Source organism: Otolemur garnettii, unplaced genomic scaffold (assembly GCF_000181295.1).
Source record: "Otolemur garnettii isolate 467f Iridium unplaced genomic scaffold, OtoGar3 scaffold00049, whole genome shotgun sequence".
Classification (NCBI taxonomy): domain Eukaryota; kingdom Metazoa; phylum Chordata; class Mammalia; order Primates; family Galagidae; genus Otolemur; species Otolemur garnettii.
Window position 1 is genome coordinate 5,970,592 of NW_003852444.1, and position 15,585 is coordinate 5,986,176.

At 46.0% G+C, this 15,585-nt stretch overlaps 1 protein-coding gene across 1 annotated transcript in view; it reads left to right on the forward strand.

The window, feature by feature from the left end:
• Nucleotides 1-15,585, forward strand: part of ATP6V0A4 (ATPase H+ transporting V0 subunit a4) — a 51,650-nt gene that overhangs the window by 23,610 nt on the left and 12,455 nt on the right. Inside the window, exons 13-16 of the mRNA XM_003791586.3 lie at nt 4,116-4,209; nt 7,826-7,944; nt 10,691-10,907; nt 13,414-13,515. Coding sequence (XP_003791634.1) covers nt 4,116-4,209; nt 7,826-7,944; nt 10,691-10,907; nt 13,414-13,515 — 532 coding nt within the window. The remainder of the gene's footprint in view (nt 1-4,115; nt 4,210-7,825; nt 7,945-10,690; nt 10,908-13,413; nt 13,516-15,585) is intronic.

Sequence of the window (15,585 nt, forward strand, 5' to 3'; positions counted from 1 at the left end):
TGGGTGTGGTGAGAGCACCCATAGTCCCACCTACTCAGAAGACTGAGGCAGTAGGGTGGCTTGAGCCCGGGAGTTTGAGGTTGCAGTGAGCTATGATGAGGTCACTAGATGCTAGTCTGGGGGAACAAAGCGAGACCCTGTCTCAAAAAAACAAATAAATAAACAAAACCCACAAAACCAAACAGAAATGCAGAGAAGAGGGTTAGTTCTACAAGGCTGGCTCCTGTATTTGCCCTGTGACTGACAGATTGAACGTGTGTGTGGGGACATAGGGAGCAGCTGGCAAGGACATATAGGGGTCACAGAACAGAGTGACCTGAAAGCCCCCTGAATCCCCACTGTCCACACCTCCTATTTGCATCCCACATTTATTTTTATGCAGCTAATGAGACAGATTGGAATGGAACACAATTTTTTAAGTAAGGGGACTTTTATGGGGAAGGTAAAAATTTTTAGAATTTGAGAGACAGGTAGGGAGATCAGAGAGACCCGGAGGAGAGGAAACTTTGAGGGAAACGAAGACATTTTGATGACCTCATGATTTGGGGAATCTTAGGCTGTGTGCATCACGTGACCTGAGACACCCACAGTCGTTTCAGAGCTAATTTGTGAAAGCTACCAATCCTAGGTGACATTGTGACGTCTTTCTGCCTAGCTTCTCTGAGTCAGCTGAAGTTTGCTCTGCCTCATTCTGGAACTTCCAACTGAAATACGTCCAGAAGACTGAAAGACGGTGAAGGTTGAGATCCGTAAACATGTTTTCCAGCTACCTTCCCGTCTTTCAGCTCCTAAGCTGGTAGGAGTTGAGCATTTCTATGGATGGAAATTCCGAGGTTTTAACTTGCTCATCAAAACCTGTAGTAAACATAAACGAGGGAGAGAATAAACAGTCTCATCTAAGGATTTTGTGTTTAGAAAAGATATAATCCAAGCGTCCTGCACAGTTAAAACTGGGAGCTTTCCTGAGGGCCTTTTAAGAGCTCGGTGTTGACGCAGGCACAGGCGAGGTCTGGGGGACTGCAGTGGGTCGTGGAGGTTCTAATGCGTTCCTTTTTAGTTTCTCTGCTAGGCCTAATTTCCCTGTAGTAGAAAAATAAGTATATATAGAAAATTAAGGAAACAAATGTTTTTCAGAATTACATACAGATGGCTCTATTTGTGGTTCTTTTTCTTTTTTACTTTGCAATTAGTATTCTAAAGAGATTCCTAGAAGAACAAAACTTTCATAAATTTTAAAACAAATTACTTAGTTTTGCTTTTTAGATTAAGCTCATAAACATAGAGATGAGCTTGGAAACATGTTATATCCGCATAATTTTACCAAACTACCAACATGAAATTTCATTTCCCCCTGAGTGTGACTGTGAAAGGCCCCAGGTAACTGGCTGTTCCCGCTCTGCAGACAGGGATGGGAAGGTTGTTCTCTCATGTACATACAAATGACCTCTCCACAACTCAGTGACACTGGAGCCTGGGCCTGGGAGACACAGCCACGTGCCCAAGTGTCAGTACAGAAAGGAGAACTTCATTATCAGTGAGGCAGAAGAAGAACATTCCATCACCCTCAGAGCTGCAGGACGTGGCAAGCTGGTTTTGGTCACAGTCACAGCCTGGGGCTTGGGCCTGCTTCCCGGACAAGTGACAGAGCCCCTCAGCCGAAGACCACCAGAAACATGACCCTAGTCACCCACACTGGGTTTTTTGACTCCACAAGGGAGATAGTCACATTGGGAAGACCACATCTCAGAGGATGTTCAAAAGGACTGGGAGGAGAGGCCTGTGTTCAGAGGGTCTGGGCGCTCCTGTGGTTTGGACTGTGTCCATCTTTGCGTAGATTAGTGTATAACTGCAGTGATCTTGTTTTATCTCACTCTGTCATAGTCACAAGGTGGCCTTGTCTGAGGTTGGTGTTCTGTGAAGTTGTTTGTGTTCAGCAGGGAACACTAGGGCTTAGCTGTGGGTGCTAGGCCGGTTCCCTCCTGTTGGGTGGCTTTTGTCTCTGAACACACAGGTGCCTCTCCGCTGACACCCGGCAGTTTGCACTGAGGCACTGGACAGGGGTCTATGTCAGAAATAGTGAGTCAGGGAAGCTGTTCCCATCGTGGACTGTGGGCCGGGGCCCAAGCTTCCTGACCCCCCTCAGCAGCTACCAGAGCCCCTCAGCGCCTTGTTGCAGAGAGAGGGAATATCTCCCTGGGAAGCCTGCCAAAACTGTCCCCTCTCTGGTCTTCATCACTTCAAGTACTTGTTCCCTGGGCCTTTCCATAGATGCATGCTCTTATTTATTTATTTATTTCCCCTGATATAAATAAAACCCTGATTAGGCTTTTGTTAGTAAAGTCCAAGTCATAGTTGGGCCCTTCACGCAGGAGGCGTGCCTGTACCCTTACACTGTACCCATTAGGTGAGAGCTTACTGGAGCCCCCTCCCCTGCCTCTCCCCCACTTCTTGAATTTAGCTATTTTTCTCTCTTTGTCAGTGTGTAGTTGTTCATCTACTAGTTTCATATTAGTATTAAGTACATGGGATGCTTGCTTTTCCATTCTTGTGATACTTAGGAAGATGCTCTCCAAAGCCTTCTTGAGACAGAGTCTCACTCTGGTGCCCCAGGTTAGAGTGCCGTGGCCTCAGCAACCTCAAACCCCTGGCCTCAAGGGATCCTTCCACCTTGGCCTCCCTGAGTGCTAGGATTATAGGTATGAGCTGCCATGCCCTGCCCAGATGCAGGCTCTTAAAAAAAATTAATGGGTGTTGCCTGTGGCTCATTGAGTAGGGCACCAGCCCCATATACTAAGGGTGGAGGGTTCAAACCCACCCCTGGCCAAACTGCAACAAAAAAATAGCCAGGCATTGTGGCGGGTGCCTACAGTCCCAGCTCCTCAGGTGGCTGAGGCAAGAGAATCGCCTAAGCCCAGGAGCTGGAGGTTGCTGTGAACTGTGACCCTATAGCACTCTACTGAGGGCAACAAAGTGAGACTCTGTCTCTAAAAAAAAAAAAATTAATTTCTGGGTGGCTTGTGGCTCAGTGAGTAGGGCGCTGGCCCCATATACCCAGGGTGGCGGGTTCAAACCTGGCACTGGCCAAACTGCAACAAAAAAAAAGGCAGGCATTGTGGTGGTCGTCTGTAGTCCCAGATACTCAGGAGGCTGAGGCAAGAGAATAGCCTAAGCACAAGAGCTAAAGGTTGCTGTGAGCTGTGATGCCACAGCACTCTACTGAGGGCAACAAAGTAAGACTCTGTCTCTATAAAAAAAAAAAAAATTCCTAATGTTCTTACCTTCTCAAGGCATGCAGAGACAGAGAGTAAGAATTTTTTTTCCTCGACATTCATGCTGCTGGGTGAAAATGGGCCCCAGATTTAAAGACATTCAATGGAACTGCAATTTTTTAAGGTTATGTTTCACAGAGATCAAAGTCTATATGTAAAAAGCCAATTCTTTTTTTTTTTTTTTTGAGACAGAGCCTCAAGCCCCCTGGGTAGAGTGCCGTGGCATTACAGCTCACAGCAACCTCCAACTCCTGGGCTCAAGCGAGTCTCCTGCCTCAGCCTCCCAAGTAGCTGGGACCACAGGCGCCCGCCACAATGCCCGGCTATTTTTTGGTTGCAGCCGTCATTGTTGTTTGGCGGGTCCGGGCTGGGGATTCGAACCCGCCACCTTAGGTGTACATGGCTGGCGCCTTAGCCGGGTGAGCTATAGGCGCCGAGCCAAAAGCCAATTCATCCTTTAGGAGCAGCCCAGTGTTCGGGCCTGTTCCGGGCTGGGTTTCTGTGAGCTCCCCGTCCCCTCGTCCCCGCTCTCCACCTTTTCTCTGCTGTGCTACCACTGCCGCCTTTCTTCACTCTACCCCGCAGGGCTGAGAGCTCTTTGGGAACTTGGACTATGAACTCCTTGGGAGTCAGATGGTAATCTCCGCAGCTTTCGCACCTGTGACAATCTTTGGCACACAGCAGATATTCGATACTCACTCAAGGAGCAGTCGGATAAAGAGAATTGACGAGTTGCACCAACAGCTGGGCTGTGTTTGGGAGGCTGATGACTGATAATGCTAGACTGTTTTTTCTGCCTCTGATTGATCTTTATTTTATTTCCCTCCCTCCTTTCTTCTTCTGAAGTACTCACGTAATGGAGACGAATTCATTTTTACAGTTGGACCCAGCCATGCCGGGAGTGTATTCTGGAAACCCATATCCGTTTGGGATTGATCCGGTAATAATATCTTCTTTTCTTAAAATTACAGTTAATGTGAGGGTACAGTTAATGTGAGGGTACAAACAACTAGGTTACAATGTTTGCATGTGTTAGGTAGTTGTGTCCCACACGCAGGAGGGGTGTCATAGACCCTTCCATTGTGCCCATTAAAGGGGGAGCACACCAAACCCCCTCCCTCCTCCCCTCTCCCCCTTCCTCTTTCCCCTCCCTCCAACTTGAATTGAAATTGAGTTTTTCTCTTATGGGCACGTGTTAGATCGTCCACTGGCTTCATATTAGCATTGAGTACATGGGATACTTGCTTTTCCATAACGTCTTCTTAAGTTAAATATTTATTATCTCTTGAAATGTCCTTATAGAGAAGGAAGTGCCAGAACTTGTCAAAGCAGCAAACTTATATTGAGAGAGAATAACTGTACTGGAGGTTTTAGTGACACACAGAGCCAGTTCAAGTAAATGTTCACACAGTTCTCCAAACACCTGCCTCTGTCTCCATTCCTTACACCCTGGTGGTTAATGATTGCTTCTTTGAAAGGGCCTTGGTTGCCAGGAAAGTGTGCAAATTGGAAGCAGCATCCCAGCCAAGGTCCCTACCTTGACATTTTCTCACAGTGGGTAACGGCTCCCCTTTTCCTAAAAACAAGCCTGGATTTGCTTTTGTTTTTGCTTTATTTTACTGCATAGAATTGACACAAGCTTTTTATTTTTTAAGGTATGTGCTTCCTTTTATTTAGTTGTTTTATCTATCTCAGTTAACTAGAGTCGCATAAAATTCGAGCAAAACAAAGGTAGTGCTTCCTCGCAGCCTTTAATGTAAAGGGGTTTCCAAGGAGGTGCGCGTACCCATTCATGTAAAGCTGTGCACCTTGATGGCCCAGTGCATACCGCCACCAGGTGGCAGCCTTGTGCTCTGAATGAATATGAGCCGCCTCAAACTGAACTCCGCCAAGGCTGTCCGCACCTGTTTCTTCTAAGCTCTAAATTTGTGGAAGAGAACCTGAGGCCTCAGTTTAAGTGAGGGAGTAAATGGCGAGGCCCTACAATTGGTTTTCAGTCTTGCACATGTTGGAGGTCACCTCTTCTTCCGTTTTCCTGGGTTCTTTTATTTCTTCCTCCTTGCCCTCTTGAAAGCCGAAGCATGGCCCAGGGTCTGTTTGTTTACTTGCCACCCAGGAGCACGTGCGTTCTAAATTCTACCCAAACTGGTAAAGTCCCTAAGAGCTGTTTTGGAAGCTGCAAAGTGCTGAAAACAAATATGAGTTGTTATTTTTGCAGTCTGGAAGGCTTCATCCTTGGTCAAAAGAATTTTATGATTAGTAAGCAGGTCACGGGGAAGCATGGAGCCGGGGATGATTCTAGGGTCTGGTTGATTTTCCTGGAATTTCATCATCCCAGAGAACTTCTCTCTACCCTGCACAGCCCACGTCTAATTCATCAGCAAATCCCATCTGCCCGGTTCGGCTTCTTGTACAGACCTGGACTATGGTATTTCACATTTCAGAGCTAAATAGTCCACGAGTTACTACTCTGCCTGCAATTTAGTCCCCTGCCCATCCCACCAGTTAGAACAAAAAGAAAAAAATGTCAAAGTGAAAGAGAAGTTGGGATGTTGACTATAAATTTTTTTTTCTAGTACTATTTAGAATTTCGAAAAATTTTAGCTTTTTTATCCTAAAGTAATATGTACATATATGTGGTTTTAAAAATATATACAAAGTATGTCAGAAAATAAAAGCAGGATTGCCTTTCCTGCCTCTCCTATTCTTGTGAGCCTATTCCTCAGAAATAACCACTTTAACAGAACATTTCTGTGTCCATATTGGTACTTCTGTCATATATTATTAATGAGGGTTTAATTTTTTATAATGTAAATTTCTATATGTGTGTCTGTGTTCACCATCTTTTTGTGAACCAAATCACAAAATATCTGGCCTTCATCATAGCTAGCCTTCAGGTGTTTCTAAATATTTTATAATAAATTAACAAAACAAAATGGTTAAGAGCCCCTGCTCTGGAATCTGACTGCCTAGGTTTAAATCTCAGCTTTTCCAATTACTTGCCCTGTGATTTTGAGCAAGTTAATATCTCTGTGTCTGTTTCCTCGCCTATAAGATGGATGTAATTTAATAACAGCACTAACTGCTAGGGCTGCTCAGCGGACTAAATTATTTTTACATGTAAAAGCCCCAGAACAGAGTCTGGCGCGTAAATGAGTTAAATGCTCCACGAGTATTAGCTGCTATCGTAGTGCATTATTTTTTCCTAGGTGTGTAAGTAACTTAATCTTCCTCAGATTATGGCAAATTCCCTTGTTCATAAAATGGGAATAATTATATCTATCTGATAAAGTTTTGTTAGAATTAGATGAGGCAAATACATCTTAGGAGCTTCGTATGTGCCTGGTACTCAACTATTCACATCTTTAGTTTATCAGATTTGGCTGGGTGGACAGTGTGCTGGTGCCCCTGCCCTTGCCATGTGAGTGCTCCTGGCTAACCAGGCAGGCAAAGGAAGGGCAGCGGGCAGGCCTGGTACAGGTGAGATGGCAAGGCAGGTGCGAGGATGGAGGGGGCCCTCTGTGTTCGGGCACCTGTTACTGGAGTCCCTTCTCCCAACCTCTCTGCGGCAGTCTCCGTGGTGGTGGTGGTGGTGGTGGGGGGGGGCACGTGCCTCTCTGGCAGGTGCAAGGCATTGCAGAGGGAGAGTCAGTGTGAAGTGGTGCCAGGCCGTGCGTGCACGTGGTTGGGGGCACAATGAGTACTGCACCGCAGCTGTGCCTGGGGGGATGTTGACCCCTAACAGGCAGAGAAGTTTGGAGGGGGAGAGTCACGCAGGAGGGAAGGTGACAAGGCCTTTGTGGCTTTGTTGCTTTTGAGATATATCAGAGCAAACCCTGAAGATGCATCTAGAACACTGTTTGGAATGTGCCTAAGTTCAGCTGGGGTCAGAGTTAGGAGCAAGGACTTGGAATCATTTCCACAGGGTGGGAGTGGAGATCCTGGGGATGCTGAGATGTCTGCAGGAAAGAGGAACATTGGTCAGTGAGAGACCACCCAGAGTGCTTGCTTTTATATCAGTTTTATTTGGGGCAGAACAGGTACCTGAATCCCCCACCTTGCACGCCTGGTAGCACAGAGCAGGCAGGGACTGAGTCTTACCCATTGTTCTCAATAATGCTGGTGAGAGGAATGGGTCCTGGAGAAGGGCCTGGGGAACATGCTTTGTAAGGTGAAGTGCTATAGACATTCAGAGTACAAGGTGGTTTTATTATAAAGGGTTCCACGTAGTCCTCGGCCAGTGGTCTCTAGACAATTATTAAGGGAGGTGAAGCAATTTCGAGATCTCTCCATGATGTTTCAGATGACTTTTTCATTTTAAGACGGGGAAAATCATGTAAGGTCTTTCTCCCCAGTTGTCTTCCCTCTATGAAAGCTGCATTTAATAGAGGGCTTTGTCCTTTTCCTTTTCAAGCCTAAAATGTGTGCATTGAACTGGACTGAAATTTGAAAATGTGTTCCCAGGGAGACATACTCGGGGACATGGACCTGAGCCCCCAACTCTAGGAGAACTTCTAAGACTCTGTCTCACCTGTTCTTTGTCCATTCCCATTCAGATTTGGAACTTGGCTTCAAACAAACTCACCTTTTTGAATTCCTATAAAATGAAGATGTCAGTTATCCTGGGAATCGTCCAGATGGTTTTCGGCGTTATTCTCAGCCTGTTCAATCACATGTAAGTGTGCTGTGCCTGTTCTGTCTGGTCACACTCCTGATGAGTGGTGGCAGAGCCACCAGTTGGAACCCACCTTGCTCTGTACAAGTTCCTTTCCTATAGGGAACACTTCCCTGTGGATCTCGGCTTAGGCCAGGAGAGGCTGTTTGGCTGGAAATAGCAGCATCTCTGATTCTCCTGAGCAAAGTCTCAGAAGTGAGTGCAGCTCTCACCTCGGAAATACTCAAGGGTTCAAAAAAGACTAGGAAGCACACAGCCCCCGAAAGGCCTAGGTTGGTGCTGCATTCGGGCTCATCCCCCACCAAATGGGCCGAGAAGGATGAAGCAACTTGGCCAGGATGCCCTCAGCTTCTGGTGCCATTTCTCCTTCCCGGCGGCAGCCTCCCTCTCACTTCTTGGGCTGAGGATGTTTTCCTGTCTGTCCCTTCTCTTCTGTCAAGGTCCGTCACTGGAAAGCATCTTAAACTTACTTTTGCTAAAGGGATAAGTGTTTGAAAACAGCTCCAAATGTGCCCGTTCGCTCGTGCCGTTTGTGGACATGGCTGCTGACCGCAGTTTATGAGTCATGGTTTGGATGTCAAGAAATGGTGCAAGGTTTGGGGTCAGAAGTTTTAGTCTTGGTTTCAACTCCTAGCAGCTATGCGATCATACAATTGTGCTTAACATCTCTGAGATTATTGTTGTAAATAAAATAGGGGCACGTAGTCATCATGGGTTAGTTTGTTGTGTAATAACAAACAGCCTCCTAATTTCAGTGGCTTAGGACCGTGACACACGTCCATCATGGGCTCATCCGAGCTCTGCTCCAGCCACCCTTACACCAGGCCCACGGCTGATGGGCAGTCACCACTTGGAACACTGCTGGCTGCCATAGCAGGGGGCAGGTGGTGAGTTACACATTGACTCTTAAAAACTTCTGCCCAGAACTGCCCCGCCAGTTCTGTCCCCATTTTTTGCCCAGTCACAAGTCGATCTTCAACTTGAAAAGGCAGAGAAGTATAGTTCTACTTGCAATGCCAGGAGTATTTAATGAGCAAACTGACAAGCTCTCCGTAACTCCTGCCTGCATGAAAGTGCTGTGAGAATTAACCGAAAGATAATTCCGGAAAGGGCTTTTGGGATTAGACTGTCAATGGCACCATTCTGTCCCAGGCTGGCCTCAACTGTCTTTAGAGGTCCTGTCTGATCTGGAAATTACCCAGATAACTCTTGCAGCAGACTAGGAGTATGGTGGCACTTCCTAACATTTTCACTTGGAGGGCCCCAGTTTTAGATTTGTGAGACTGTATTCTACACAGGGGTTGGCAAAATGCCTTTGTAAAGGGCCAGAAAGTGTTTCAGGCTTTGCAGGACATACAGCTTCTGTTGCAACGACAACAGTTCCTTGACTTATCATGGGGTTATATACTGATAAATACATGAGTTGAAAAGATCATAAATTGAAAATGCATTTAATACACATAACCTATCACTACCATAGTTTAGCCTAGCCTACCTTGAATGTGCCCAGAACACTTAGCCCATAGTTGGGCCAAACTATCTAACACAAAGCCTATTTATGATACAGTGTTAAATATCTCATGTCCTTTTTTGAACACTGTACTAAAAGTGAAAAACAGAATGGTTATATGGATTCTTCCGTAAAGCTAAAAAACAGTAAGTTGAACCACAGTAAGTCGGGGTGTGCAAACTTCTGGCTTCCCTGCACCACTTGGGAGAAGAGGAGTTGTCTTGGGCCACACGTTAAATACACAAACACTAGTGAACGCTGATGAGCCGAGAAAAAAGGTCTGTGCGTAATTTTCATGATATCTGCCACCACAGATAAGCAAAAAAGTCCTCGCATAACCTGCCTGCAGCCTGTAGGCCACAGTTTGGATACCCCTGCACCCAATTATGGTATTGTAGAGTGAAAATAGCTATAGACAATATGTAACTGAATGACTGTGTTCCAATGAACACTGAAATCTGAATTTATCACTAAATACTATTTTTTGTTTTTTTTAACCTTTTTTTTTTTAGACAGAGCCTCAAGCTATCCCCCTGGGTAGAGTGCTGTGGCATCACAGCTCACAGCAACCTCCACCTCCTGGGCTCAAGTGAGTCTCCTGTCTCAGCCTCCCAAGTAGCTGGGACTGCAGGCGCCTGCCACAATGCCTGGCTATTTTTTGGTTGCAGCCGTCATTGTTGTTTGGCGGGCCTGGACTGGATTCGAACTGCCACCTTAGGTGTATGTGGCTGGCACCTTAGCCACTTGAGCCACAGGCGCCCAGCCTTTACCAACTATTTAAAAATGTAAAAACTATTCTTAATGTCTAGGCTGTACAAAAACAGGTAAGGGATGGGCTTGATTTTGCCTGTGGGCCGTAGTTGGCCTCTGTCTTAGCACATCCTTAGGGAAAAGACTTCAAGTCCCCATTCTCCATCCTTTCCCTGTTAAATGTGTTTGTGTGAGCCGGCTCCACAAGGATGTGTGGCACCACCGCCCCATGTGGGTGAGGCCTTCCCTGAGCCGACACCTGCTAGACATGGCTTCCCTGGGAATCTTTTGTGCAAAAGCACTTTCCGTTATTCCGTTTTCTTCTTTCCTATCCATCCATACATGATTGCTGTTTGCTAGGGGTGCCACTTTTTGCCAGAAGTGCTATTAAAAAAAAAAAGAACATTTTGTCCTTTGAGAGAATAATTAAGTGCTAATGTTCCCTCAGTGTTCTAACTCGTATGTGTGTTTGTTTTCCAACCCCAGATACTTCCGAAAGACTGTCAACATCATCCTGCAGTTTATCCCTGAGATGATCTTTATCCTGTGTCTCTTTGGGTATCTGGTTTTCATGATCATTTTCAAATGGTGCCTCTTTGATGTCCACGGGTCTCGGCACGCCCCCAGCATCCTCATCCACTTCATCAACATGTTTCTGTTCAACTACAATGACTCTTCCAATGCACCCCTGTACGGACACCAGGTATTTCTGTTTTCTATTCTTTCATCCACTTGATCATGTCAAATTTATCTCATACTTTTACAAGTTATTGGTTAACATGTTAAGATGGCTCAGTCTTGCAAACACTTGCAAAAGTGTAAGATAAGGGTGTTATGTCCTTTAAATTTCTTTTTATTATTTTTTTCAGGTTTTTTTTGGTTTTTTTTGTTTTTTTTGGCTGCGGCTGGGTTTGAACCCACCACCTCTAGTATATGGGATTGGTGCCCTAGTCCTTTGAGCCACAGGCGCTGCCCATGTCCTTTAAATTTCAAAAGGTCCTATTTGATGAAAGTAACAAGCACTGAGGGCCCTGGTGCGGCTGCAGCCATCCCTGGGGGAGTAAGACACCACAGAGGTTATTGCTGAGAGGTTGAAAAGTAGCTTGTATGTGGCCGTGAAAAAATAGTACAATTCAGGTCGATTGACTTGAAAGTGTAAAATGCTGTAAAGTTCATAAGAATGTAAATTGGCATAGAATCAAGACGATGAGTCCATCTGTTCACATGGGCAGTACGTTTCTAGAAACCAGGAACCAAACCCATGCTCTTCTCTGTATGTCTGAGGCTAGTGGGAGTAATTTTTTTTCATCCTCTTTATCAACTTAGTATTTAATTTAAAACAAAAGTATGAATGTGCCATTGGAGTTGGACGTAAAAATGGCCCAATAAGAAATTCTTTGATAACACAAATACAGTAGTTTCCCCCGACCTCTCCCAATGGTTAACCTGATGACATTGTTTGAGGGCAGTTTCTTCACTAAAGAGGGCCCATGTCTACAGTACTGACTTCTCTGGATTGAGCTCTGTGGCTGGTTTCCCAGTGCAGGGTGGCTCTTCAGGGTGAAGGCTGTCTGGCCCCGTAAAGTCATGCTTCCCTGCAGCCATGCCTGTTCTCACTAGATGAATTCCTACCCGTGTTCTCCTCCCCTACATAAGTATCAATAATAAAAAGAAAAAAATGCCTTGCCACAGGGCTTTCATGAGGAATGATTTTTGATAGTAATCAGAGAAGAAACGCGCTTCCGAAAGCTCTTTTGGGGTAGGCTGTTACTGTCATGGTGCATGAATGGTAACTGGGAGCCACCCCAGAATGTTGGCCTGTGCGGAGTGTATCTTGAAGCTTCATTTACTCAGTGCTGGAGTCTAAATGCAAGTTTGTTTGTATTTCCGGAACAAGTCTTCTCTTTCAGACAGAGGAGTCAGATTCACCAACTGCTTCATACATTAGCTGCTTCCATAAAGAAAGTCCCTTCGCACATTGCCCTGGCTGTCTCTGAATAGCAAAAAGGACACACACACAGACACACACACACATAGACACACACACAGACACACACAGAGCTGCTGGCTTTGTGCATCCTCAGGGGAAAGCCTTGCTGTATGGACGTGGACACACCGCAGTGAGGCAGCATCGTGTGCAGGGCAAGGATGGGCCAGTTCAGCCCAGGTTCCAGCGATCCCTTCCCTTCCCTTTTTTGGCGTGTAAAAGTGGAACCAGGATGGAAGATTGAGCAGATAAAATGTTCTCACTGTTATCAGGGTAAATCTTGTTACAAATGGGATAATAAATTGCCTCCTGGCATCCTTGGTCACAACAGTTGGAGAGATCAAAGGCTCAGGAAACATTTTTCCTTTTCCGCCGAGCACCCCATTTCCATCTCTGCTTTTCAAAAGCTCTGACTGAGCCTTTTGAGACTTTCTGGTTCTTTTGACAATAGCAACTGTGACTATCTCCTCCAAAGTGGTCACCAGGGAGCATGTCAGTGGGGTGGTCAGGAGGATGTGCAGACACTCTCCCCCAGCATTAGCTGGGGCTTCTCCTGGGTTCTAGCAGGAGCATGGAGGCCGTGTCTCCTGCCAAGGGAGCTGTGACAGAGGCCGGGAAAGGGTTCCAAGTGGTATCACAGAGCTGGTTGGATGGCTCACCTACACTGCAGGGATGAATGCTGGGTGGCAATTTTCTTTCAGAGAGAGAAAGCAAGACAGCTCAGGTAATTATCTACTGTTGGAAATGTGAAATTACTGATTGAATATTTGTGACTTAAAGTGACCCTAGGACTTTTGGGTATGGTCTGACCAGTGATGCCACAGGACCTGCCACAGTTGTCATCCAGAGCCAGGGGCAAACCATCCCCATGGAACAGAATTAATGGCATAAGGGCTGCCTTTATCACGTGTCCTGAGCACTTGTTCAGGAGACTGGTGACATATGGCACAAGTGATAGGGGCTACCTAGAGAGGAAGGGATAAAGGGAATGAGTTTCCAGTGTCCACCCAGTATTAGAGGATGGGTGTCCCTGGACAGACATTTCTCTGTGTGCAACAGGAATATTCTAGATGGAAAGGTGAATGAGTTCATTGAAATATATTAGCTCCCTCAAAATAAAGTGCTACTGAAGTGACCCATATTTATTGTTTTTATCACACACACAAAAAAAATCTCACCTCCTGTGAGGTCACATTAAAATGATGGGATTTTGGTCTTGCAGCAAGAAGTCCAGAGTTTCTTTGTGGTCATGGCTTTGCTTTCGGTCCCGTGGATGCTTCTGATTAAGCCATTTATTCTTAGAGCCAATCATCGGAAATCCCAGGTAAGGGGCATGCATTTTGGGGACCCACTGGGTGGGAATGTGACTACTGGAAAATGGGGACTTCAGAGACAGTGTGGGGCCTCCCCATGCCTGGAGGGCAGTGGGGGGGGGTGTTGCTGAGAAGCTGCCCTGCCCAAGTGCAGAGCACCGGCCCTCTGATTTCCACCAAATGACCGATCAGGGGCAACTTCATGGTTGTTCACGCCTGAAATCCTAGCACTCTGGAAGGCTGAGGTGGGTGGATTGCCTGAGCTCACGAGTTCAAGACCAGCCTGAGTCAGGGTGAGACCTTGTCTCTAAACATAGCTGGGCATTGTGGTGGGCACCTGTAGTCCCAGCTACTTGGGAGGCTGAAGCAAGGGGATCTCTTGAGCTCAGAAGTTTGAGGTTGCTGTGAGCTGTGACTCCATGGCACTCTACCTAGGGTGCGGAGTGAAACTCTGTCTCAAAAAAAAAAAAAAAGATAATAAAAAGGGCAACCGTGTATAAATCGTGTGTCTTTTGGACTTAGCTCAGGGTGTCTACTGGGAGTTAATGATTCATAGATTGTTGTATTAGTTAAGAATAAGAGTGTTCTACTATAGTTTTACTTTTTAAATGGATATTAAAAGCTGTTTTATATTAGTATTCTAAAGTTGTGAGATTTTACTGTATTATGTTACAGATCGTGCCAGGGAATTAGAGTAGTAAATTCAAATAGGTCAGTTTTTATTTTTTTGTGATTTTTTTCTCCCAGTGGCCAAATACCAGTTTCAGTTCACTTCCTCCTTTGTCTAAACTGCCTCTGAGCCTCAGATTTACTTGGGGGGTGAAGGACTTTAATATACCAAGTGGGATTTAGGAAGATTAACCTTCCAGGGGACATCAGGTCTGGTTATGACACACAAATGCTGTTTGAGGTGATCTCACTCTGCTTTTCTCCATTAGTGAAAACCATCAAGTGGAATGTGCCGAGATCACTGGTGTTTTAAATGGTTGTGGATAGGTTCAGATTAAATTCTATTTTTCTCATATCTTGCTGAGTTTTGGCTGAGGAGGCAGTAGCGACCCTCGAGTCGGGAGGGTTGTTCCTCCGGGATGCCCCACTTCCCTATCATCTGCCTCTCCTCTCGCTGTCTCCTTACCGCCGGCCAGTCTTGACTAATTGCAAATCCTGGATGGAATATAATTCAGGTGGGATGGTCATGAAGAGGAAGGCAAAGGCAAGGACACTTACTTGTTTATTGTTTGGTTAATTGGAGAGATGGTGGTTGGGGTGGATACCTGTCCGAACAGGTCACCAGGGTTTCAGAGGAAGGTGGCAAATACTCGTTTGGAAAAGCAAATGCAGTTTTTTTGTTTTTTTTTTTTTTTGGAACTCAACCTGTCCATATGCCAGGGGCTCACTTGAGCCCTGGGACTCTAAAATAAGAGCTTGTCTTGCTCTTGGCATCACACATGCGGCCGCTGATCTTGAAGTGGGGCACTTTTCCTTTCATCCACTGGACGGCAGGGAAGGAAGCGTGAGGGGTTTCTTCATCTGCCATTGCAGATGGCGCCTCTCAATGCACCCTGGGTAGCAGGAGCCCCTGAAGCCTGCTTGCTGGCTGTCTCTGTGGCGCTTAGGTTGCTAGACTGCTGATTAGAGTCCTGATGGTTCTTATTCCTATTAGAAACGTTACCACCTCCCCCAAGAGACGATGACTCCTCCTCCCTAAAGCCCTGCAGACCTAGCAGAGACAGACCCAGAATCTGAGACAGGTCCCTCAGAACATCTGAACAGAGCTCCCATCTATTCAGCCTCTTCCATAACCCAGTTCTGGGGTCCCAGCAGCCCCTCACTAAGGCCACCCGACACATGGCCAGCTCCCTGGGACATCTGGGTTCCACATTTTATTTCTTCTTCTGACTTGCTGCAGGGGACTCAGGTCCCCCACCCTCCCACCTGCTAGGTCATAGTGAAATAACTTTGCATTTCCATTTAAAATCTTTATATTGGTGTATGCATTTCCTATGGTAAACATTATTGAAGCACAATAGAAACACCAAAACTCAGAAGTGATGAGGGCACTGATCAGCGAGGTGTCACAC